Here is a 19,212-nt window from a genome sequence, read left to right as displayed (position 1 = left end):
GCCCTGCATAGCTCGCATTTCTTACAATATACAGCGCACGCTTGCTTTACAGGCTGTTTAAGCTGGCTTTATTGGGAAGGTCAGGACACTGTGAGCATGGAAAAACAATATATACTAGTAAAACTTGCCTTTTTCTTCTTGAATTTGAAACTATTCCACCTTTATAACAAGTGACTTCTTGCTGTAAAATATGCACAGTGCTACAACATCTTTTTTAAGACAAATTGGGAAAGCCAAACCGCTGCTGCAATCTAGAAACTAGATGAGTCAAATAGTAAAATTCATTCTGAAAACTTTTTTGTAACGACTAGATTCTGTTGTGAACAGGTAAAAACAGGGCAATGTCTATATTTGTAAAACTGGCAAGAAACATTTGGAAGGTCATGCCATTGTGAATATCTAAAAACAGTGCTAACGTTGCATTTGTTTTTGTTAAAATCTGAAAACTGGCCCTTATAACAATAGTTAACAACAGACTGAACAGATGTTTGCTTCACTGAGGCGCGGAGTAGTTGCTACCAGGAAAGATCAAGATGTCGCCGTATGGCTCTGCCTGCTCCGCACGCAACTTCTTGCTCTGGAATAGTCCTACAACACATACAAACTTATGACTCGGCTAGTCTATTTGCAGTTTATAGGACACCCTTTTTAACTCTGCTGGCAATTAGGCTGCTTGACGTCCAATCTATTTTGACTGGGGGGACCAATGAACAATTGGACGTTTAGCATTGTGAATGGCACTAAAACATGAGCGTTCAAGGCCAGTCCGCCCATTCTAATTGAAGGGTTTCCACCAGTGCTTAGGTTAGGTTTGATATGTGAACATATGCGTAGGTCCTAGCAGGTGTCTAAGTTGAAAGCACACTGACATCTAACGGTCAAAATATGAATAAATCTGTCCCAGTTCTCTGCCATTGCACATAGTATAGTACTTTTAATCATTAGCAGCTATGGAATGTTTAATAATTAACTTCTTAATTTATTAGCATTTACCATCATTTTTGGTAACACTATTTTATGTATGTTTGTTAGTTTAAACATACTTTTTTTTGCATGAAGTTAAAAAGACTTTTGTCATACCAAGAACCTTCTGGAAATTCTTGCTCGCAGTCCGGCGGTCGGCATCAGAAGGAAGTAGATCGTGAAAAAGCACAACATTTTCCTTCATCTCTTCTTCTAATGTCCTGGATGGAGACACGTGCACACATGAGCATGCATCAATCATGATCTTCTCAAAGTGACAATCAGACACAGGTGAGGATTATTACTCAAGATTGGCTGGCATTTCAGGGATGCTCTGCATTGTGGGGCTATGCTTAGACCTGCTGAGACATAAAAATAAGTTCTACATTTTTAACTGTTTCATCAGCCTCACAAATATCTTGTGAGAATCACCTATCTGGCTCTATCAGGGAGAAGGGGGAGACCTCTCGGGAAGATGCCAGTGTGCCCGATGCCTCCAGCGCAATTGAAACAGGACCTTGACAAACATTCACAACAGAAACAATCCGTTTTATCTTGTGTAAAAAAAAAATACTCCCGACCACTGAAATCCTTGTATGGGGAACAGAAGATCACTAAGATGATGGATCGATTTGTGCATATGCCAGATGCAGATCACACAAAATTAGGTGCATCCTTTCACCTTTAAACTGTGAATGATGCTGATTTCAATTTTTTTGGGGGGGGGGAAACTACTTGAACAATGGCTGTGCTTCGGACCTTCACCTATTTACCTGATATATCAGGAGTTTCGGGTTCTGCTCCATGTCGAGGGATCTGCCATCAAAGACAGATACCGTGATTCAACTCGTCATGTATTTTAAACAAGTGTCTGACTCCGCTTTCCAAACCTCAATAGCGGCTTCTTCTCTCTCAGTTGCCTTCAAATTTTCCTGGTCAGAATCACTGGACTCTATATCCTCATGAAGGGGCCAAAGCTCTGCTCTGTCGACAGGCGTGATGGTGGCAGCCTGTCTCCATAGAAACATTAACTCTTCGGGTAAGACTGTTGGAAGGAGAGGGGGGAGAGAAACAACAGCGGGATATATTTTTGGAAAGGTTACTGAGGTGAGCTTTAAAAGATCAGCATGTGTACAGGAGAATGTGAACGAAGGGAAATGTTGGGAAGAATCGCATCCTGATGAAAAAAAAAAATACCAGTCTTGTTTGTTTTTATTATTAAAGGTACAATATACAGTGGTACATCCACTTAAGAAATTAATTTGTTCCAGAAGCGGTATTGCAAATAGAATTTTTCGGAAGTAGTGGCAAATTTTACATTAAATTAGCATAATTTAATTCTTTAATACTACCCCCAAACCGTCTACAAACTATAAAAATGGGAGGGGGGAAACTTGACGCAAAAATGTGGCAAATTTAGTTGCGAATCTACTTCACAGTCGGTCATACTCACCCCCACAGGGCTCACGGAGCAGCTCACTCGCGCTTTTCAACTTGAGCGACGCAGGCGGCAGGAGGGGCCGCACCCTGGTCTCCAACAGAGGATCCTTGAATTGCTTCTCCAGTTCTTTATGGGGAATCTGAGTTTGTGGGTCGAAAAAGATCAGCTGTCTCTTCCTCTTCTCCCTCTTCATCTCCGTCTCCCCTGGGCGGGGCACAGCCTAAGAGTACATACTTGTTACTGGTGATGGGATCATGATTCCTCAGAGTTTACACAAACTGTATTGACACAGAACTGGTCACTTAACTTCTATAGTATTTCTAAAATCATTACACGAGGACGACATGAAAAAAAGAGATGCAAACGCAAAATCTAACTCCAAAATAATGTATATCTTTTTAATTTCTAGTGTTACACCAAATATATGATCTTGGCTCATCTCATTTTCTGAACCGCTTTATCCTCATTAGGGTCGCGGGGGGTGCTGGAGCTGTTTCCGGGCCAGAGGCGGAGGACCCCCTGAATGGGTGCCCAGCCGATCGCAGGGCACAAGGAGACGGACAACCATGCACACTCAAACCCATACCTAGGGGCAATTTAGAGTGTCCATTCAGCCTACCATACATGAGGAAACCGGAGTACCCGGAGGAAACCCACACAGGCCCGGGGAGAACACGCAAAGTCCACACAGGTGGACCGACCTGGACTTGAACCCAGGAGTCCAGAGGTATGAGGCCAACCCGCTAACATATATGATCTCATGATTGTATAATTTCATTTGCTTAGTTTATTTGGTGAGTTACGTTGTTATTAAGAGTTTAAAATCTTCTTAAAACCTTGTTTATGTAAATGCTAACATATAATCTGAGAACAATTCCAAACTCTTGACAGGAAAATAGTGGAAGAAAAAAGTAACAATAAACTAGCCAAAGGTGGCATTAATTAAAAGATGAAGAAATAATAGATAAACGATACACATCCAGAATTGGAAAGTTTATTTTTGTTCTTAAAAGAAAACAATCACCGATACGGGTTTCACTTTCACACATTCGGGAAAGTGTTTCGGTTCCAGTGTTTATCATTCTACCACTATTTGATACTATGAATTGCTTGAAGTTGGACTAAGAAGTTATTGTTAAAGCAGCTAACGGCAGCAAATGCTTACCCATGGCCGACAAAGCGCACATTTTGTTCTTTTATCGGGATTAAATTCCTCAGGACCCTTATCACTATTAAAAGCCTAATAGTAGGGTTAAACCACAATGAGAAATAACGTGTCCCTTAGAAGTCCATTATCAAAGATACACTTTAAAGGTAGTAAAGACATGAAAATGATGCATGCAGTGAGTGCATGGTTAGCGTTTGCTTTGGTACTTATGTGATGACATCATTGTCTTTCTCTATATGACTTCATCTCTGATCTCATTATAAAACATCCAGGATTGGAGTATGAGCATCTACACAATGATTAGGTAATTTCATATGTAGACACGTTTTGTGAATTTGAAATCTTACTGCTTGACATAAATATTCATTTAAATTGAATTTGGTGTTGACATTTTAACAATGGACAACATAATACTCTCTATCCACTTCAGTAAAGTGCCATAACACTTTAAATGTATAGGCACAACTGAAGCGACCTTTTATTTAAATCGTTAAACTTCGTGTTTGTACCTCAATGTCTGAAATTGACAAGGATGGCGGTGGGGCTGAAACGGGAGTGGCTTGATCAGCCAGCATTTGGGCAATCTCAGTGGGAGCATCGGGGAGCGAGGTGACGTCTGGGGCGGCAGTGCTCACGGGATCCACTCTGAACAAGAACAGCCACAGAGCGAGTGTTTATGTTTGCAAAAACATCTGCAAAACTTGTCTTTTCGGATTTTCGTTTACTCGAGAGTGGCATCCGTCCCGGGCTCTGCTGCCCTTTCTCGTGCCTCCTCTGGTTCGGGTGCTGCCACAGGTCTGTCCACTTCTGAGTGAGGACATATCGAGAATGAATACCTCTGTAGTGTGTGTATCACACGGGTAGATCGAGACAGCGAACTAGTGACTCACCATCCAGGAAATTGTTATTTTGGGACATCAGAATCTCAAGTGTATCCAGAACATTGTCTATCAAGTCTTCACCTTCAAACTGTTGGAAAAAAAGATCACAAATTATAAAGCACACCTACAGGGTAAGGGACAGATCCAGCCTTCCACATTTCCTGTTGTTGAACAATAACAAAATAATAATCTGTAGTCAGAGCTGCCAACTCCTCCGGAATTTCAGGAGTTTACTCCTGACAAGGTCTCTGAACTCCGGAAATCCTAAAAATGGTCACCAAAGTTTTTTTGTTGTTGAAGCAACCCATTTTGGAAAAGTACTAAATTTCCAATTTAAATGCCTCAAAATTCACACCATCGCTACGGCTACCGCCACCTTACTTCTGCATTTGATTCAACTGCACTATAAACCGGATGAATTCGGTAACACGAGTGCATTGTGAATCATCCGAGCATGATAGTAACAATTTGATTTAAATTTGCCCCGCGTTACTATTTTTTTTACATTTTTATCGAATCTGCGCATTCACAACTGATGAAAAAATAAAACTCCTGAAATGGGGTCGACGGAGGTTGGCAGCCAGCCAGCTCTGTGTATTGAAAATATTTACTGTATTTTATTCTTTTTTTTTTACATAAGCAAATGGATGAAACGAGAATATTTACACTCCCAAGAAACGACTAAAAATAAAAATGAAATAAGAAATTACACGGTGAAAAAGAGGCTGAAAATTTGGACAGGCGTAATTTCTTTATTTTTTTTCCTGATTAAAAACGACACTAACTACTTTTTTTTCCCAGAACGTCATATTAAAAATAAACTATTAGCTCCAGTCTCGTAGTACCTCCGGCTGTCTCAATGAGCCGGCTTCCGGCTCTCTCAGAGTGATATCTTGGGGAGCCGCGGTGATATCTGGATGGAGTAGAAACACGAGAATGACGTCACATGGGAACCATTCGCAAAAATATAAGGAAAATCTTTTCTTCAGCTATGTGTCCTAAACTGCATGTCTTCATAGTTATTTGTCTAAACGTGCTCTGGCCAATAAGCACGTATGTTATAGGAAGATCTTTTGTCACATAATTATTTACATTTCTCGCATTGTTTCAATTGTTCCTTTGCATCTTCACAGCCCACCACTATGCTTGTGTTATTGCTAGCGTTGAAACTACATCAACAAAGATTCTTCTATGGAAAATGGATAAATGATCAATTGTGATTACTGCTGGATGATGAAGATGAGGACATCCGGCTTGGTCCAGGCATCTCAGGAGACACTTGTCTATCAGGCATTTCCTCCTAATAAGTAAAGATAATGCTTAAATTAGGGATGTCACAATGAAGTTTTTTTTTTTTTACTTCCGACCCAATACCCAGATATATGTACTGTATGTACTTAAATCTACATAGCTTAAACTTCTTAAATAAATTATATGGAAGAGCCACTAAATGACCCTATACCAGCAAAGCCCAGATGTGATAAATTGCCACAAAACACAAACATGTGATGCGCCAATAAATCAAACAGCGCCCGCTTTTTGACGCCAATCAACATCCAATGCCATTTGAAAAGGGAGGAAATGATGTGAAAAATATTTTCTATCACTGTCAAACCAGTGCGCCCGTAGAAAATCCACGCAGGCCCGGTCAGAACATACAAATTCCACAAAGGAGGACCGACCTGGATTTAAACCCAGGACCCCCAGAGCTGTGAGGCCGACATGCTAACCACTCAAGGCATCGTGCCACCACAGTTTACATAAATATTGAATGGGTACACGGTCGATTGGCCGCCGGTCTTTTGGTCGCCGTTCTTTTGGTCGCCGATCTTTTGGTCGCCGGTCTTTTGGTCGCCGGTCTTTTAGTCGCCCGGAAGGTAAGTGATAATTACCATTTAAATCGTTGCTCAAATTCCCTACATACAAACTGCGAATTACTATTTAGTCATACTTAATGCCCTAGTAATTATTAGGCTAAAGAAAAGCTCCAAATTTCCCGGACTTTGATTGTTTTTTTGTTGGAGAACTTGTTAAGACCCTGACTGACGTAGCTTCTTAAAGGGACAACGCATGTACATACAAACTCTTATACACTCACACGTCGGCTCAGTGAAACTGCTCATGGCCATTGTTGGCTTTTATTGATGCGTAGACCATGTTGTTTTACCTTGTTTTGTCGCCGGTCTTTTGGTCGTCGGTCTTTTGGTCGTCGGTCTTTTGGTCGCCCGTTGTCGCGGACGGGGCGACCAAAAGACCGGCGACCAATCGACCGCACACGATTGAATGTGTGCAAGTGAGTGTATTTGCAAAATGAAATCTGACATTTTATTTTAAAACTATATCGCTATGAAGCATGTTCTCTCCCAAGAGAAGTGCTATCGATTTCTTAAAATTGGATTTGTTCCATTTCTAAGGTTACGTATGACTACCTCCGGCAGAAAGAGCTCATCGATCACGCCAAACAAAGGGTCCATCATCATATCATCTTCATTGGCTACAACCAATGTTTTTCTGGAAAGAAAAAAAAAGAGACGGTTGGTTATACATTTTCCGAGAATGCCCTAGGTACGGAACGTTGAGCCTCACTTTCCGGAGGTCTTCGTGCTAATCTCCATGGGCTTTTTATGCTTCACCAGCTGGCCAATAATGGACTGGAGCTCCTCTGAGAATGAACACGCGTTAAAAGCGGTCTATGTGAGTACGCATGCTTCAGGTAATGCTTTCTCACTCAAGAAGATGACACACTGGCGATGGTAGACCACCACAACACCATACTGGAGCTGGGAGGACAAGTACAGGGAGAAGCGAGGCCTTGGCAGGTGTGGCAGAGGGGGTGGCACTTGCTCCGTGATGTAACTGATGATATTTTCGCTGAAAAAAAGTTTAGGGGCATGATTAGGGCTGGCAAATATGAACTGAAAGCCAAAATGACAAGAGATCACCAGGTGTCCCCAACGTTGACTTTCAGGCACTCCCGGCGAGGAACGGGGATCCCCCTCGTTGCTGCCAGCCTAAAATACATTGGATTGGATAACTTTATTCATCCCGTATTCGGGAAATTTCGTTGTCACAGTAGCAAGAGGGTGAGGATGCAGAAATAGGAAAGGCATTTTAGACATAAATAGATAGGTAATAAGTAAGTTAATAAATAAATATATAAATAAATAAGAATGTTGCTGATATATATATATATATATATATATATATATATATATATATATAGAGAGAGAGAGAGAGAGAGAGAGAGAGAGAGAGAGAGGCTTCTGTCAAAATAACTCAAAAGAATTTTGCCTTGAAACTCATGCTCTGTATTATTTTCATGTGCAAATGTACAGGTATAAACACATTTTTTGAAGTTGTTTATTCACACATTTTTGCAAATGGGAGGAGGCTATGTGGTTGTCTATAAGCACCCCAAATTGAGATGGCTCGTATGATTGCAAACAAAATGAGTGTTGTAATTATTTGCATTTTTTTTTGTGAACGTTGAATTGCAATATATTTCGTTATAGCTTATTAACTATCTGCCATGGTTGATGATAAACACCCAATCGCGGGGTTCTTTAAATGATTTTGCTGTGATTTTAAATGTGTTTTTCACGAGTAGACGTCCAATTCATTTGAAGTGGGGGGATGGCAGCGATTGAGCAAATTTGTAATTGAATAGTTGAAATATAAAACTGTAATATGAGTAACGTTGTGTTGGTTTATTGGAATAGTTGCATTATATGCCGAATACGAATACATTAATTTGACACTATGTGAACGGAGTTTTTAGCGTGACGCAGCTTGAAAAAAGTTGACTTTTGTGTTAGTCACTATACATACACAATATATTAAAAGTATGCCCTTTCAGTTAAATGGTCGACTTTAAAAAGTAAATAGCTGGGTCGCGTTAAATTGATGCAAAAATAGACAGAAGAAACCATTTTTTCTCATGCAATTGACACGTGCGTAGCATCAGTGCCACAACAAAAATCTGACTAATTACACCTATATAAATGTTTTATACATACTCAAGGTGAAGTGCATTGTGGATTCTTATTCTCAAGTGAAATAGAAAAATAACTAGCAAGTATAATTGGCAAAAAAATTAGCTTGCATAGAAAAGTGCATCAGAAATGGAATTTTCTACTTGACTCACCAAATAGTAGCGAAACATCCAGTGTCACGTCTTAAAACAACAGGGTAGTAAAACATCTTGACTTTGCTCAAGGCGATGAAGGTTTAAACTTTTAGGAGGTTTTGTGTGAGAAATGATTTATTAATCGGATGTTTTAGGATTAAGATTATGACTGCTCCAAACTAGTACCTGTTGTTAAGGGAAGATCTATTGCTGGGGGAGGGGCGAGGATTGACTAAATTCCCCTAAAATTATTCTAGATGCTTCTACTGTTATAGTGAATTTGGTAAGTGACAATGAACAGTCGTCAGCTGGCAAACAAAATCTTTTGTTAAGCAAAATACCCAGTGCTTAAATGCTAACAGATTAGCCTGAATATCCTTAGTATTTATGAATATATGGTGTATATTTTCCAGTCCAACACCAAAAAGGACATATCATTTCATAAAAAAAGAGATAGTTTACTCCCACAACAATACAATTGTCTACATGATTATATTCATTTTTCAATTTATCATAATGGTCACGGGGGTGCCAGAGCTGACCCCACCTGACACTAGGCCACGTGTCAAAGTGGCGGCCCGGGGGCCAAATCTGGCCCGCCGCATCATTTTGTGTGGCCCGGGAAAGTAAATCATGAGTGCCGACTTTCTGTTTTAGGGTCAAATTAAAATAAAGAGTATAGATGTATATTAAATGTCCAGATTTTCCCCTTTTAAATCAATAATTGTAAATTTTTAATCAATTTTTTTCTGTGTTTTTAGTTCAAAAATCATTTTGTAAAATCTAAAAATATATTAAAGCTAAAATAAACATTGTTTTAGATCTATAAAAACTGAATATTCAGGGCTTTGAATCAATTTATTTAAAAAAATCTATATATTATATCTAAAATGGTCCAGCCCACATGAAATTGAGTTGACGTTAACGCGGCCTGCGAACTAACCCGAGTCTGACATCCCTGCACTAGGCCAGAGGTGGACTATACTCTGAACTAGAAGCCAGAGTCAGATACATAAAAATTACATCATAATCAGGTACAGCGATTCTAAAACACGTTCATAGCAAACAAACGATCTAACATTCTGCATCACGACGATATTGAACAGAATATTACATACCTGTTGGCAACCTACTTGAGTTACATGAACAAAATTGCCATCTCTACTTTAAGTTGCAAAATAAAAATTAAGGAGACTACAAATTCCTTCTGGAAAATGTCATTTTATTCAATTGCAAAACAACTTTCTTTGGATGAAATGTATATGTCCATATATATAGAAAAAGCAACAGAAAATAAAATGTCATAAAAAAAACTTGGAAGGACAAAAGAATGTGATTTGCACATCACAGAAGTCTTCCTCTACACTCGGTAGAGCCGCAGCAGCAAAGCAGCACTTTGCCCTCCACGCTGCCTACCTCGTAGTTGTAGTCCCACGTCAGCTCCGTGCCGGCTCGGATCCGCCTGCACCGAGACAAAATTGCACACTGATGACCAGGTAACCATGTCATAAACTTGCAAAAATAACAGAGAAATACAGAAAGAGCCAGCAGCCAAATTTTAAAGCACCACCATATTTTTGACCTCTGAACCTCTCCTCATATCGCCTACACTGCAAATTTGAGTTTGACAGGCAAATACGTTTTCAAGTTATACTGAATAGTGATTGACAAACTCACTTGCTAGCAAAAAACGCCACCCAAGGGAACCTCAAATCGTGCGTGTCCACAAAGACGTTCTGGACAAAGAGGTTAGGACTGCAGCTATGCTGTAACACACGCATACACACACATTTAAAAAAAAAAAAAGCTTTTACAATCACACATTCACGGGGAAGCAAAATCATTGGCATGGCCAACTTACATTGAGGTAGCGACCAAGGTTTCCTTCCAGCTTGGCATCAATGATGTAACACGACTCTTCGCCGTCAAAAAATTGTCGGGTGTTTTTGGGTCCGCTCTCCCCATCCCCTCCAGTCTGTCCCCGCTGCACCGACTTCCCTCCCGGCCCACCTTGAGGGGCACCACCCCCAGGCGCGCCAGTCTTTACCATCATACCGTGACTGCTCTTCAAAGCAATGCCGCGAGTGGATTTCACAGCCACTTGCTTCTTGACAACACCTTCGGCGAGAGGGTAAGAGTACGTTAAGAGGTTGAACGATAATTTTCTCTCTCTTCTTACCAGGAATGGCTTTATCTTTCTCTCTGTTGTCATCAGATCCGGAGCTAATTGTCTGGACGTCGTCGCTGTCTGAGAGAGTGGTCACGTCCATCTTCTTCACCGGCTCCACGTTCACTTGGCTGTGAGGCAAAAGGTGGTGGTGAGAATAGGCAAGCAGCATTTGTTAGATTTAACTCTATGTAGTAATTAGTAACACACCTTTTGTGGTCTACAAATTCCTGTGAAAGAATCAGAAGAAGATGAAGTGATTATTGTGGTACAGTTTTATTTTACAACTGAAATACCTCTTTTTGCAAGCATTATTTAAGCTTTTATAGGGCTTTCATTTAGCTCGTTGCCTGCCATTGGCTACATGCCCGACCATTTTGACTATAAGTGTTACCAGTCAAAATGGATTGGACCTCTAGCGCCATCATTGGCACTGAAAATGAGAATTCACAGGCAGTCCTCCCAGTTCTAATGAACTGGTCATCTATACTTGGTAAATGACAGGCAATGAGATAAAGACTATGAAATTCATTTTTTATTTTTTTCAAAGTGTCATTGGGAATCAACAAATGGCTCAATCAAAAATGAGCATCATTATTTCCTTTTATTCGACTCACCTTCTTTACTCCCTGGCTAGTCAGCCAGGAAGCGACTTTGCTTTTCCCCATTTCTTCTGGTACAGGTGGTGACTTATCTTCACTTTTAGGCACCGTCAGATTTTCATCTTTGCTGTCTTGATTGTCTAATGAAAGAGGGGAGAGTTTGAGACAGAACATCTACTGTATTTGTGAATCTGCTGATAAAGGCAAAGTTTAAAGAAATAAATTCAACAAGCTCACCTTCCTTGTTGCCTTTAACCTGTCCACGCGTGGTATAACTCCTCCACACTGAGCTGCTGCTGTAGTAGGTGTCCTTTACAAACGTGTCATCCGAACTGTCACTGTCGTCACTCTTAGATTCTTTATCCTCATCTTCGTTGGTCTCCTCGGACGACCTTGAGCTTTCGGCTGTGGAAGATAACATAACTACATAACTAATCGACGAGCCAAAACGGCCACCAAAATCCACTTTAACAAGACTAGCCCTCACCCTTTTTAGGCTGCCGTCCGAAGGCGTTAGCTGACACTAAAGCTGAAGGTTGAATTTTTAACCTGGTCATATCAACGCCACTGCCCTCGCTGTCAGAGCAGTGAGCCTCGCTTTCGTAGCCTTCCTTGAAGTTCTCCACGCTCTCAATGTGGTCAAGATTCGCAAAGTACTCGTCGCCCATCTCCAAGCCTTCTTTGTCGGCAAAGTCGTCGGTCAGGATTTTCCCTGTACGTATGACGCGGATGAAGTCTTTGTAACATTGACAGTGTGGATCAAACTGATTTGAATTTATAGTTATATAGATTTAGTATATATATCTCCAATTATAGGTCTCACCGAGCAACGTGGGAGTTATGCTTTCAGTGTTCATTCTTCCTTAAAGGTGTGAAAACAGCAAGTGACCTACCAGCATAGATGCAGACGAATGAGCCTTTGGCCACGTCGTCCAAGCAGCGGATGCCCCAGCCTTTGTTCTGTGTCTTAAAGAGCTGAAGGCGCACTTGCAAGCCGTGCTGCACCAAACGGTTGGTGCACATTTGAGTGCAGCACTTGCACTTTTTATTACACTCATAGATACTGAACAGAAAGGGGAGAAAAGGGGAGTTAAGTACTTAAATATGTTAGGTACTACAATTCTTCTAGCCATGTTCAAATTTCTGACCCTGTTGGGAGGCACTCCTCTAAGCGCTTGTTTAAAAATCCAGCATTTGGGTTGATCTGTGCACCTGGAGTGCAACCCGTAGCTTGCAATGTCAACTGGTGACAAGAACATTTGGACCTGGAATGAAAACGCAGAGGCTGTGAAAATAAAGATATACCTAGAGCAGCACAGTGGAGTCACGGTTTTACACATTGGGTATTTTGGCTTCCTGCCACTTTACAAAAAACATCGGTACTCGGACGTATCGTCGAAAGACGTTTGGTCGACCGGACGTTTGGCCGACCGGACGTTTGGCCGACCGGACGTTTGGTAGAACGGACGTTTGGTCGCCGGGTTGTTACTGTTGAAACCAGCTCTCAAAATTATAATCAAGAGAGTGAGAGAGAGAGTGAGTTTAATATCTAAATATCTAATATCAAAATATCAACAGTAAACTCTCTGTCATAATTTGACAGCGAGCGAACCCGGCGACCAAACGTCCGTTCTACCAAACGTCTGTTCTACCAAACGTCCGTTCTACCAAACGTCTGTTCTACCAAACGTCCGTTCTACCAAACGTCTGTTCTACCAAACGTCCGTTCTACCAAACGTCTGTTCTACCAAACGTCCGGTCGACCAAACGTCCGTTCTACCAAACGTCCGGTCGACCAAACGTCCGTTCTACCAAACGTCCGTTCTACCAAACGTCCGTTCTACCAAACGTCCGGTCGACCAAACGTCCGGGGACCAAACGTCTTTCGACGAAACGTCCGGTCACGAAAACATCCATGCTAGTACTGCATTGACCTCCAATCCAACATCCATCATTCATTGGTATCCCTCCCTCCCACCTCAAATGGAATGAAATGGCCCCCGTTAAATTTATGATTCATGATGTCGTGGGAAAATAGGAGGAAGATGGAGAAAACCCCAAGTCCCCAGAACTCTAGTGGAATCCAAGATTTGACAGCATGGCTTGAAACTCGACTCACTTGTCCTGGCAACCATCGGTGCACTCACACCCAACCAGGAAGTCCGTACTAGTGTTGATGAACACTCCGTCTTCAGGAATGCGTTCTTTGCCTTAAATAAGGAGGACATTGATTTGTCTCTCCATTCTCATCAGTTTCAATCAATACATCGTTAACCGTATGCATTCTATACTTACTGTAGGCAACTTCAGGGGGCGGCTTGGAATCAATCTCGTTGACGCAGGAGAGGGGAATGTCTTCATTTCCTCCGGTAATGTCTTCTATGTAATAGAAGGGTCTAAGCGGCTGGAAGTTGCGGTCCACCAGCACGTAAGGGTCTAGGCAGAACATCTCCAAGAAGACAAAGTCACAGGTGGTCTGGAAGAGGTACCGCTGGATCTCGCCCATGTTCCGTAGACAGAGGCCGCATGGGGCCTTGTAAATCACATGGAAGGTCATCTATGGCGGAAAAAAATATGTATGAGTTGGGAAAAAACAGTAAGGAAGGTTCCTTTGTCGTCAAATTTTGTCATTTAACACAAGATGACCGAATCTGTTCACGCTCACCTTGCGGTTCACTTTGCGTTGCCCAGTCATGCGTCTAAAGTCGTACAGCAAGGGTATGAGGAGCGGGTTCTTTCCACGGTGCATGTTGCGATCGCTCGGCCGGACCCGGTTCAAACAGGCGGGCTGGCAGGCGTGCGCCATGTAGAAGATGCGGTCTGTAGGGGCGCGGTATGCCGGCTGGTGTGGAATGGTGGCCACCGGTTGGGCCGCTCCAGGCATAGTGGCGGTTGTGGTCACCGGTCGTGGGTACAGCGAAACCGGAACGGCGTTGACAGCGGGACTAATCATTCTTTCATCATAAAAAGATACATTTGAGGCAGGTCCAATTGCTGTCTAACTGTTAATTATTGAGCAGTGAGTTATTCACCTTGGCATCGTACTGGGGCTGGATGTAAGAGACTGCATGACTTTGGAGGCATGAGTGCCACCTACACCGGGAATGAATGGAGAAGTGCTCTTCTTGGCCATCTGAAATTTGTTACTATGGAGAGAAAGTGCAAACATGTATTGTTAGAAATATTTCCTAACAGAACCGATGGACTGCTCATAAAGGTGGTCACATTTTGCCCCCAAAATGTCTTATATAGTGACAATGTCTTTATGGAAATGGTCACTGTTAATGCATGTCAAGCAGAGCGTTCTGTTTTTAAACCATTTAAAAGCATATTTATGTTACATACTCAGTACGTGGTGTTTGAAAGAGAAGACCGGTTGGTGAGGTGGTTGCTGGTTGTTGGATTTGGGGTGGCACCAAACTCTGGGGAGCAACGATCTTTATGAAAGAGGTTCCAAAGGGAGAGTCTCTAACGGGAGGTGCTCCAACGGGAGATGCTCCAACGGGAGATGCTCCAACGGGAGATGCTCCAACGGGAGATGCTCCAACGGGAGATGCTCCAACGGGAGATGCTCCAACGGGAGATGCTCCAACGGGAGATGCTCCAACGGGAGTGGCTCCAACGGGAGTGGCTCCAACAGGAGTGGCTCTAACGGGAGTGGCTCCAACAGGAGTGGCACCAAAGGGAGTGGCTCCAACGGGAGAGGCTCCAACGGGAGTGGCTCCAACGGGAGTGGCTCCAACGGGAGTGGCTCCAACGGGAGTGGCTCCAACGGGAGTGGCTCCAACGGGAGTGGCTCCAACGGGAGTGGCTCCAGCGGGAGTGGCTCCAACATGGCCGTCGCTGGTGTACTGGACTACTGGGCCCTTACTTCTCAATGCGCCTGGGACCCAAACATCAAGCAAGCCATTAAATGTGACATTTTGACCTATATTTTAGGATTTTACTATTGTAAACAGAAAATGACTGACATTTTCCATCTGTTTTGAGCTCTACATTATGGAATTTTTTTTAATGGAGTTCATGTATGCAATTGTGTTACCCATATTGGGTCGGTTTCTCTGCTGGCCAGCTAGCTTCTTCTCCTGAGTGTTGGCCGTGGTCATTTTCAAGTTGAACATTGGCTCTAACCTGGTGGAGCCTCTGTAGATCCACTCAGTCCTTTTATCGTCCTAGTGTACAGGTAATGAGAAGTAATAACTTTTGAGAGAAAAAAAATCCACTACAATATTCAGTGATATAAAGTCGAAACAACACTTTTCAAATGCTAAGTTCATGTGATTTTTTTTCAAGATGGCGCCGTCAAGCCGCTACTGCGACAAACTGAATTTCTCGAATGCGGGATGAATAAAGGTTAATCTAATCTAATGTAAAACAAATATGTTAAAAATCAGGTTATTCAAAAGATGACACGTTCTGTAAGGTTAATTGATTGAAATGAGGTTTTCTGTACCAGAAAAAGAATTTTGACCAGGCTGCCATCCACTTCTTCGACTTTACTCTTCCACCAAGTTCCCTCCCATTCCGTTTTGGTGAACTGGCCCACTTTGAGCAGCACCATGGGCCTGCTGGGATACGCGGTGATGTACTCCTCAATGAAGTCTCGACAAGACGCGTCCTCAATGTCCTCCCATGTACGCTTCACTGAAAAAAGGAAGTCAACAAGAGGTTGATTTAAAGTCTAGCATTTCCACTGGTCTAAGCCTTCCTTAACAATATCCTTATTATAGACCCTTACATGGTCTGCATACAGGGAAGAGGTCTGGTAGGTTGACATAGGACGCGTAGCCGTCATCAAAGAAGATCAAGAACCTGCAAGACAGGACAGGATGCCAGGATTTTTTTTAAATGCCCACTCCTTTTCAACCTTGGTTTGCCCTTGTCCACCCACCTCATTTGATTCTTGGTGCTGGGCATCTCAGCTACAATCCCTGCGTAGAGCCACATTTGCTGGCTGTCCTTGTACTTGGCCACCACACGGGCCCCTACAAACAGACTCTCCAGCGTGGGGTTGTAGTCAAAGGCCACGTGGTTGCCAGAGAGCAGACTTTTGCCTTTATCGAACTTCACTTTGTATTTAAATAGATTAGAGCCTGAAGAAATGCAATAGAATATAAATGAGTCAGTCCGAAATCATGAATGTTATCATTTAAAATGTGTACGAGAGTCCCTCACCGATGACGTTGATGGCAACGAGCGTGCCCCTGTGCCAGGTCTTCATGCGTTTCTTCCCCAGGATGCTCATGCCCACTCGGAGCTCATCTTCTCTCTTCTTGGGAGTGGGATGGCCCATAGGTTGAGCCAGAATCTGAGATACGATAACAGCTGGTGGTGCAGCACTACCTTGAGTGATAAAAGATCATGAGGAAAAGTGTGAATTTGTGAATTTTTAAAAGTCAATGAGTTCAGCTAAGTGACGTTATGCTGACCTGGTTGGGTCGGCGATCTGGGCAAAAAGCTCCCCGTTGAAGGCCTGGTGACAATTTGAACTAATTTGCTGACCTGTTCACTGGTTTTCTTCAGCGCAGTAGAGGTGTCCTTAATCGGGGAGTAAAAAAAATTACATATCAAAGACATGCCACTGTAAAATCAGTTACAGATGTATCAATTTTTCATGAGATTTATCACACGCAACAAACATTTAAGGGCGTACTACACCAAGGAACCTGAAAATAACTATCGCGAATGCTGTAAACAAAGATAACTTTTGTTCTATCACAAAGCTTTGATCTTGGGAGGTTAAACAAAGATAAAAAAATATATCTTCTTGGTCTAGTGCACCCTTAACTACAAAAATGAGAATTTACTAAAGCATGTAAAGCAATAATATCAAGCTTTCATGGTCCTTACCATTGACTCTTGAATAGTGATGACAGGGGTCTGTGGTGGGACCACTGGCATGTTGAAAAGAAAACAAAAGCATTAAGTGAGGAATTGTTAATCACAATAAGAATAGACTGGCCTAAGAAAGCCCACATAAAAATCAAATGGGTCTCTTATTTGGATAAACTACACAAGAAACATGAAGACTATTTTAAGTAAAAATAACTCACAGCAACCGACAGCAATGACATCATCATCGTCATCGTCGTCATCTATCTCAATGACCTCAGAGGACAGCGGTCCTTCACCCCAATCTTCTTCCTCCGAGCTGCTCTTGTAGACCAGGCCATTCTTCTCGTAGGTCTCCCTTACTAGTTTCTCACACTCCGCCAGCGATCTAAGGAGGAAGATGACGGTGTGTCAGCAAGCCGACAAAGGACTGCCGGTGAAACTTTGGCTTACTTGTTGGCTTCGTTGAGGAGATTTTCCGTGGCAGCATTCTCTTGCTCCTTCTGCTCCACCAACTCTGTTAGCTGGTTGAGCTCGTCCCGTTTTCTCTGTACTATCTCACTTTTCTCCACCATCTCATTGATCCACTTCTTTAGATCGTCTAGAGAGACACCAAACTCTTCCTCCAGACTCGAGTCCCAGTCCTCCACCTCCACTCTGAAAGCATCCATCTGTAGTGTTAACACTTTTTTTTTTATAAGTATTACATTTGTTTGCAAGACTGAAAAAAATGTAATGGTTTCATAAATATATCTTCAAATCTTTTTTTCATCTAAGTGAATCCTTTGAAGATGATGTGATCGGACCAGATTTCCATACATATGATTGAATATGATCATTCCTAGTTGTCATTATTAAAAGAGGAACATGTAATAGTATAGTAATAACATTGAACTGCTAGACCTCTCCACCATTCCAAATGGATTGGACGTCTAAGAACCTAAGGGGTGAACAATGACCACTGATTTTTTTGTTTTGTTTTTTTGCAATTGTGATTTTTCTCTTTTTTTGATCACTGAAATGTCAAAAGTTCACGAGCCTTATGCTATAGAGATTATGTACTTATAATAATTGATCTTAATTTGGATCACAAATATCAATGAGCTTCCCCTTTGTGTCAACGGGTCAGATAATCTTATACATTTTCCCCTGTAACTTAATTCCTAACTGGAATTGAATGCAATAAAAGGGCAATTACCATTTCTGCGAAACTTGTAGGACACAAACAAAAATTGTGAAAAAGATAACTTCTAATTTTACGTCCAAGTCCTTAAATAGAGGATAGGAAAACTGAGCTATGATTCTCGCATTTCGAGAATTGTAATTGAGTTGCACATTGTGTATCGTTTTAAAACGTAAACACAAATGCCGTGTTAAGAACAAGTGTATTTTTTTACTCTCATGCACCTCCATTGACGGTAATTGCAAAGCAATAAAGCATTCACGGCGTATATTTAATTCATTTAAAACAAACAGGCTAACGCGGTAGCCGTGTATTAGCACAGAACGCCTCCCGTGTTGAACGACTGATGCAGGAAAGTACAATAAAAACAATTTTAACAATTATCGTTTTTCTTTCAAATGGGTCGCAATGACTACAGTGGAGCTCAGATCGGAGTGAAATGCAGCACTGACCCCTCGTCGGTGTCCATCCTGGGTGTTGTCATCTAAACATAAACGGTGTGGTTAGCTAAAGCTAACTAGCTAGATTAGAGGGCGCATGTTTTGTTTCATCGGATGACCCGAGTGGGCGGTGCTAAGCATCCCCACGCAATTTCTCATATCTCAATCAAATTTCGAACCATTGCAAATAATAATTGGTGGACGACTGTTTTATAAATGATTGCACCCCGGAATGACTCATTGAATTTTTAGTGTTTTGGTGTAAAACAATTTCAAATATTAAATCAGTGTGCATGAAAGTTTCCATGAATTGAGCAAATTGTATTTTTTAATATTTTTACCATGGCTATGCAATATAAAACAATAAAAATATTGAGAACAATTCGAATTTAAAAACAGAAATCTTGTA

The 19,212-nt window shown here is 41.8% G+C and overlaps 2 protein-coding genes across 4 annotated transcripts; both read right to left on the bottom strand.

The window, feature by feature from the left end:
• Nucleotides 1–45: 45 nt before the first annotated feature.
• On the bottom strand, nucleotides 46–8,792 carry LOC144073690 (meiotic recombination protein REC8 homolog). 3 transcript variants are annotated; one of them, XM_077599716.1, is made up of 18 exons: nucleotides 8,766–8,781; nucleotides 8,598–8,685; nucleotides 7,396–7,464; nucleotides 7,182–7,324; nucleotides 7,040–7,115; nucleotides 6,883–6,964; nucleotides 5,678–5,753; nucleotides 5,299–5,366; nucleotides 4,463–4,541; nucleotides 4,298–4,379; nucleotides 4,082–4,217; nucleotides 2,417–2,624; nucleotides 1,854–2,008; nucleotides 1,737–1,779; nucleotides 1,396–1,480; nucleotides 1,269–1,325; nucleotides 1,081–1,184; nucleotides 46–588 (listed from the first exon to the last, which is right to left on the bottom strand). In XM_077599716.1, the coding sequence occupies exons 2-18, from the start codon at nucleotides 8,651–8,653 to the stop codon at nucleotides 494–496; spliced, it is 1,614 nt and encodes a 537-aa protein (XP_077455842.1). In that variant the 5' UTR covers nucleotides 8,654–8,685; nucleotides 8,766–8,781; the 3' UTR covers nucleotides 46–493. The 3 variants fall into 3 exon arrangements, with proteins under 3 accessions (XP_077455842.1, XP_077455841.1, XP_077455843.1); XM_077599715.1 differs by having other exon boundaries at nucleotides 8,598–8,792; XM_077599717.1 differs by having other exon boundaries at nucleotides 1,269–1,322; nucleotides 8,598–8,792.
• Nucleotides 8,793–9,784: 992 nt separating this feature from the next.
• On the bottom strand, nucleotides 9,785–18,952 carry setdb1b (SET domain bifurcated histone lysine methyltransferase 1b). Its single transcript, XM_077599714.1, has 25 exons — nucleotides 18,816–18,952; nucleotides 17,634–17,837; nucleotides 17,402–17,568; nucleotides 17,199–17,242; nucleotides 16,778–16,886; nucleotides 16,524–16,691; nucleotides 16,240–16,441; nucleotides 16,087–16,160; nucleotides 15,802–15,992; nucleotides 15,391–15,520; nucleotides 14,694–15,231; nucleotides 14,381–14,494; nucleotides 14,014–14,302; nucleotides 13,644–13,905; nucleotides 13,468–13,558; nucleotides 12,497–12,613; nucleotides 12,242–12,411; nucleotides 11,836–12,060; nucleotides 11,586–11,753; nucleotides 11,364–11,488; nucleotides 10,957–10,976; nucleotides 10,759–10,877; nucleotides 10,441–10,697; nucleotides 10,257–10,345; nucleotides 9,785–10,041 (listed from the first exon to the last, which is right to left on the bottom strand). The coding sequence occupies exons 1-25, from the start codon at nucleotides 18,845–18,847 to the stop codon at nucleotides 9,924–9,926; spliced, it is 4,023 nt and encodes a 1,340-aa protein (XP_077455840.1). The 5' UTR covers nucleotides 18,848–18,952; the 3' UTR covers nucleotides 9,785–9,923.
• Nucleotides 18,953–19,212: the final 260 nt, after the last annotated feature.

Source organism: Stigmatopora argus, chromosome 4 (assembly GCF_051989625.1).
Source record: "Stigmatopora argus isolate UIUO_Sarg chromosome 4, RoL_Sarg_1.0, whole genome shotgun sequence".
NCBI classification, from domain to species: Eukaryota; Metazoa; Chordata; class Actinopteri; order Syngnathiformes; family Syngnathidae; genus Stigmatopora; species Stigmatopora argus.
This window is presented reverse-complemented; position numbering and strand designations above follow the sequence as displayed.

What these genes read in the sequence shown, in the direction of transcription:
- LOC144073690 (XM_077599715.1), bottom strand. Translation starts at nt 8,653, where the DNA reads ATGTTTTACTACCCTGTTGTTTTAAGACGTGACACTGGATGTTTCGCT. An exon ending in AAATAACAATTTCCTGGATG is followed by an intron (nt 4,380 to 4,462) that starts GTGAGTCACTAG and finishes GTCCTCACTCAG; the next exon opens with AAGTGGACAGACCTGTGGCA. An exon ending in CGAAACTCCTGATATATCAG is followed by an intron (nt 1,481 to 1,736) that starts GTAAATAGGTGA and finishes ATGTTTGTCAAG; the next exon opens with GTCCTGTTTCAATTGCGCTG.
- setdb1b (XM_077599714.1), bottom strand. Translation starts at nt 18,847, where the DNA reads ATGACAACACCCAGGATGGACACCGACGAGGG. An exon ending in AGGATGGACACCGACGAGGG is followed by an intron (nt 17,838 to 18,815) that starts GTCAGTGCTGCA and finishes GGATGCTTTCAG; the next exon opens with AGTGGAGGTGGAGGACTGGG. An exon ending in ACCTTGGTCGCTACCTCAAT is followed by an intron (nt 10,346 to 10,440) that starts GTAAGTTGGCCA and finishes CGTGTGTTACAG; the next exon opens with CATAGCTGCAGTCCTAACCT.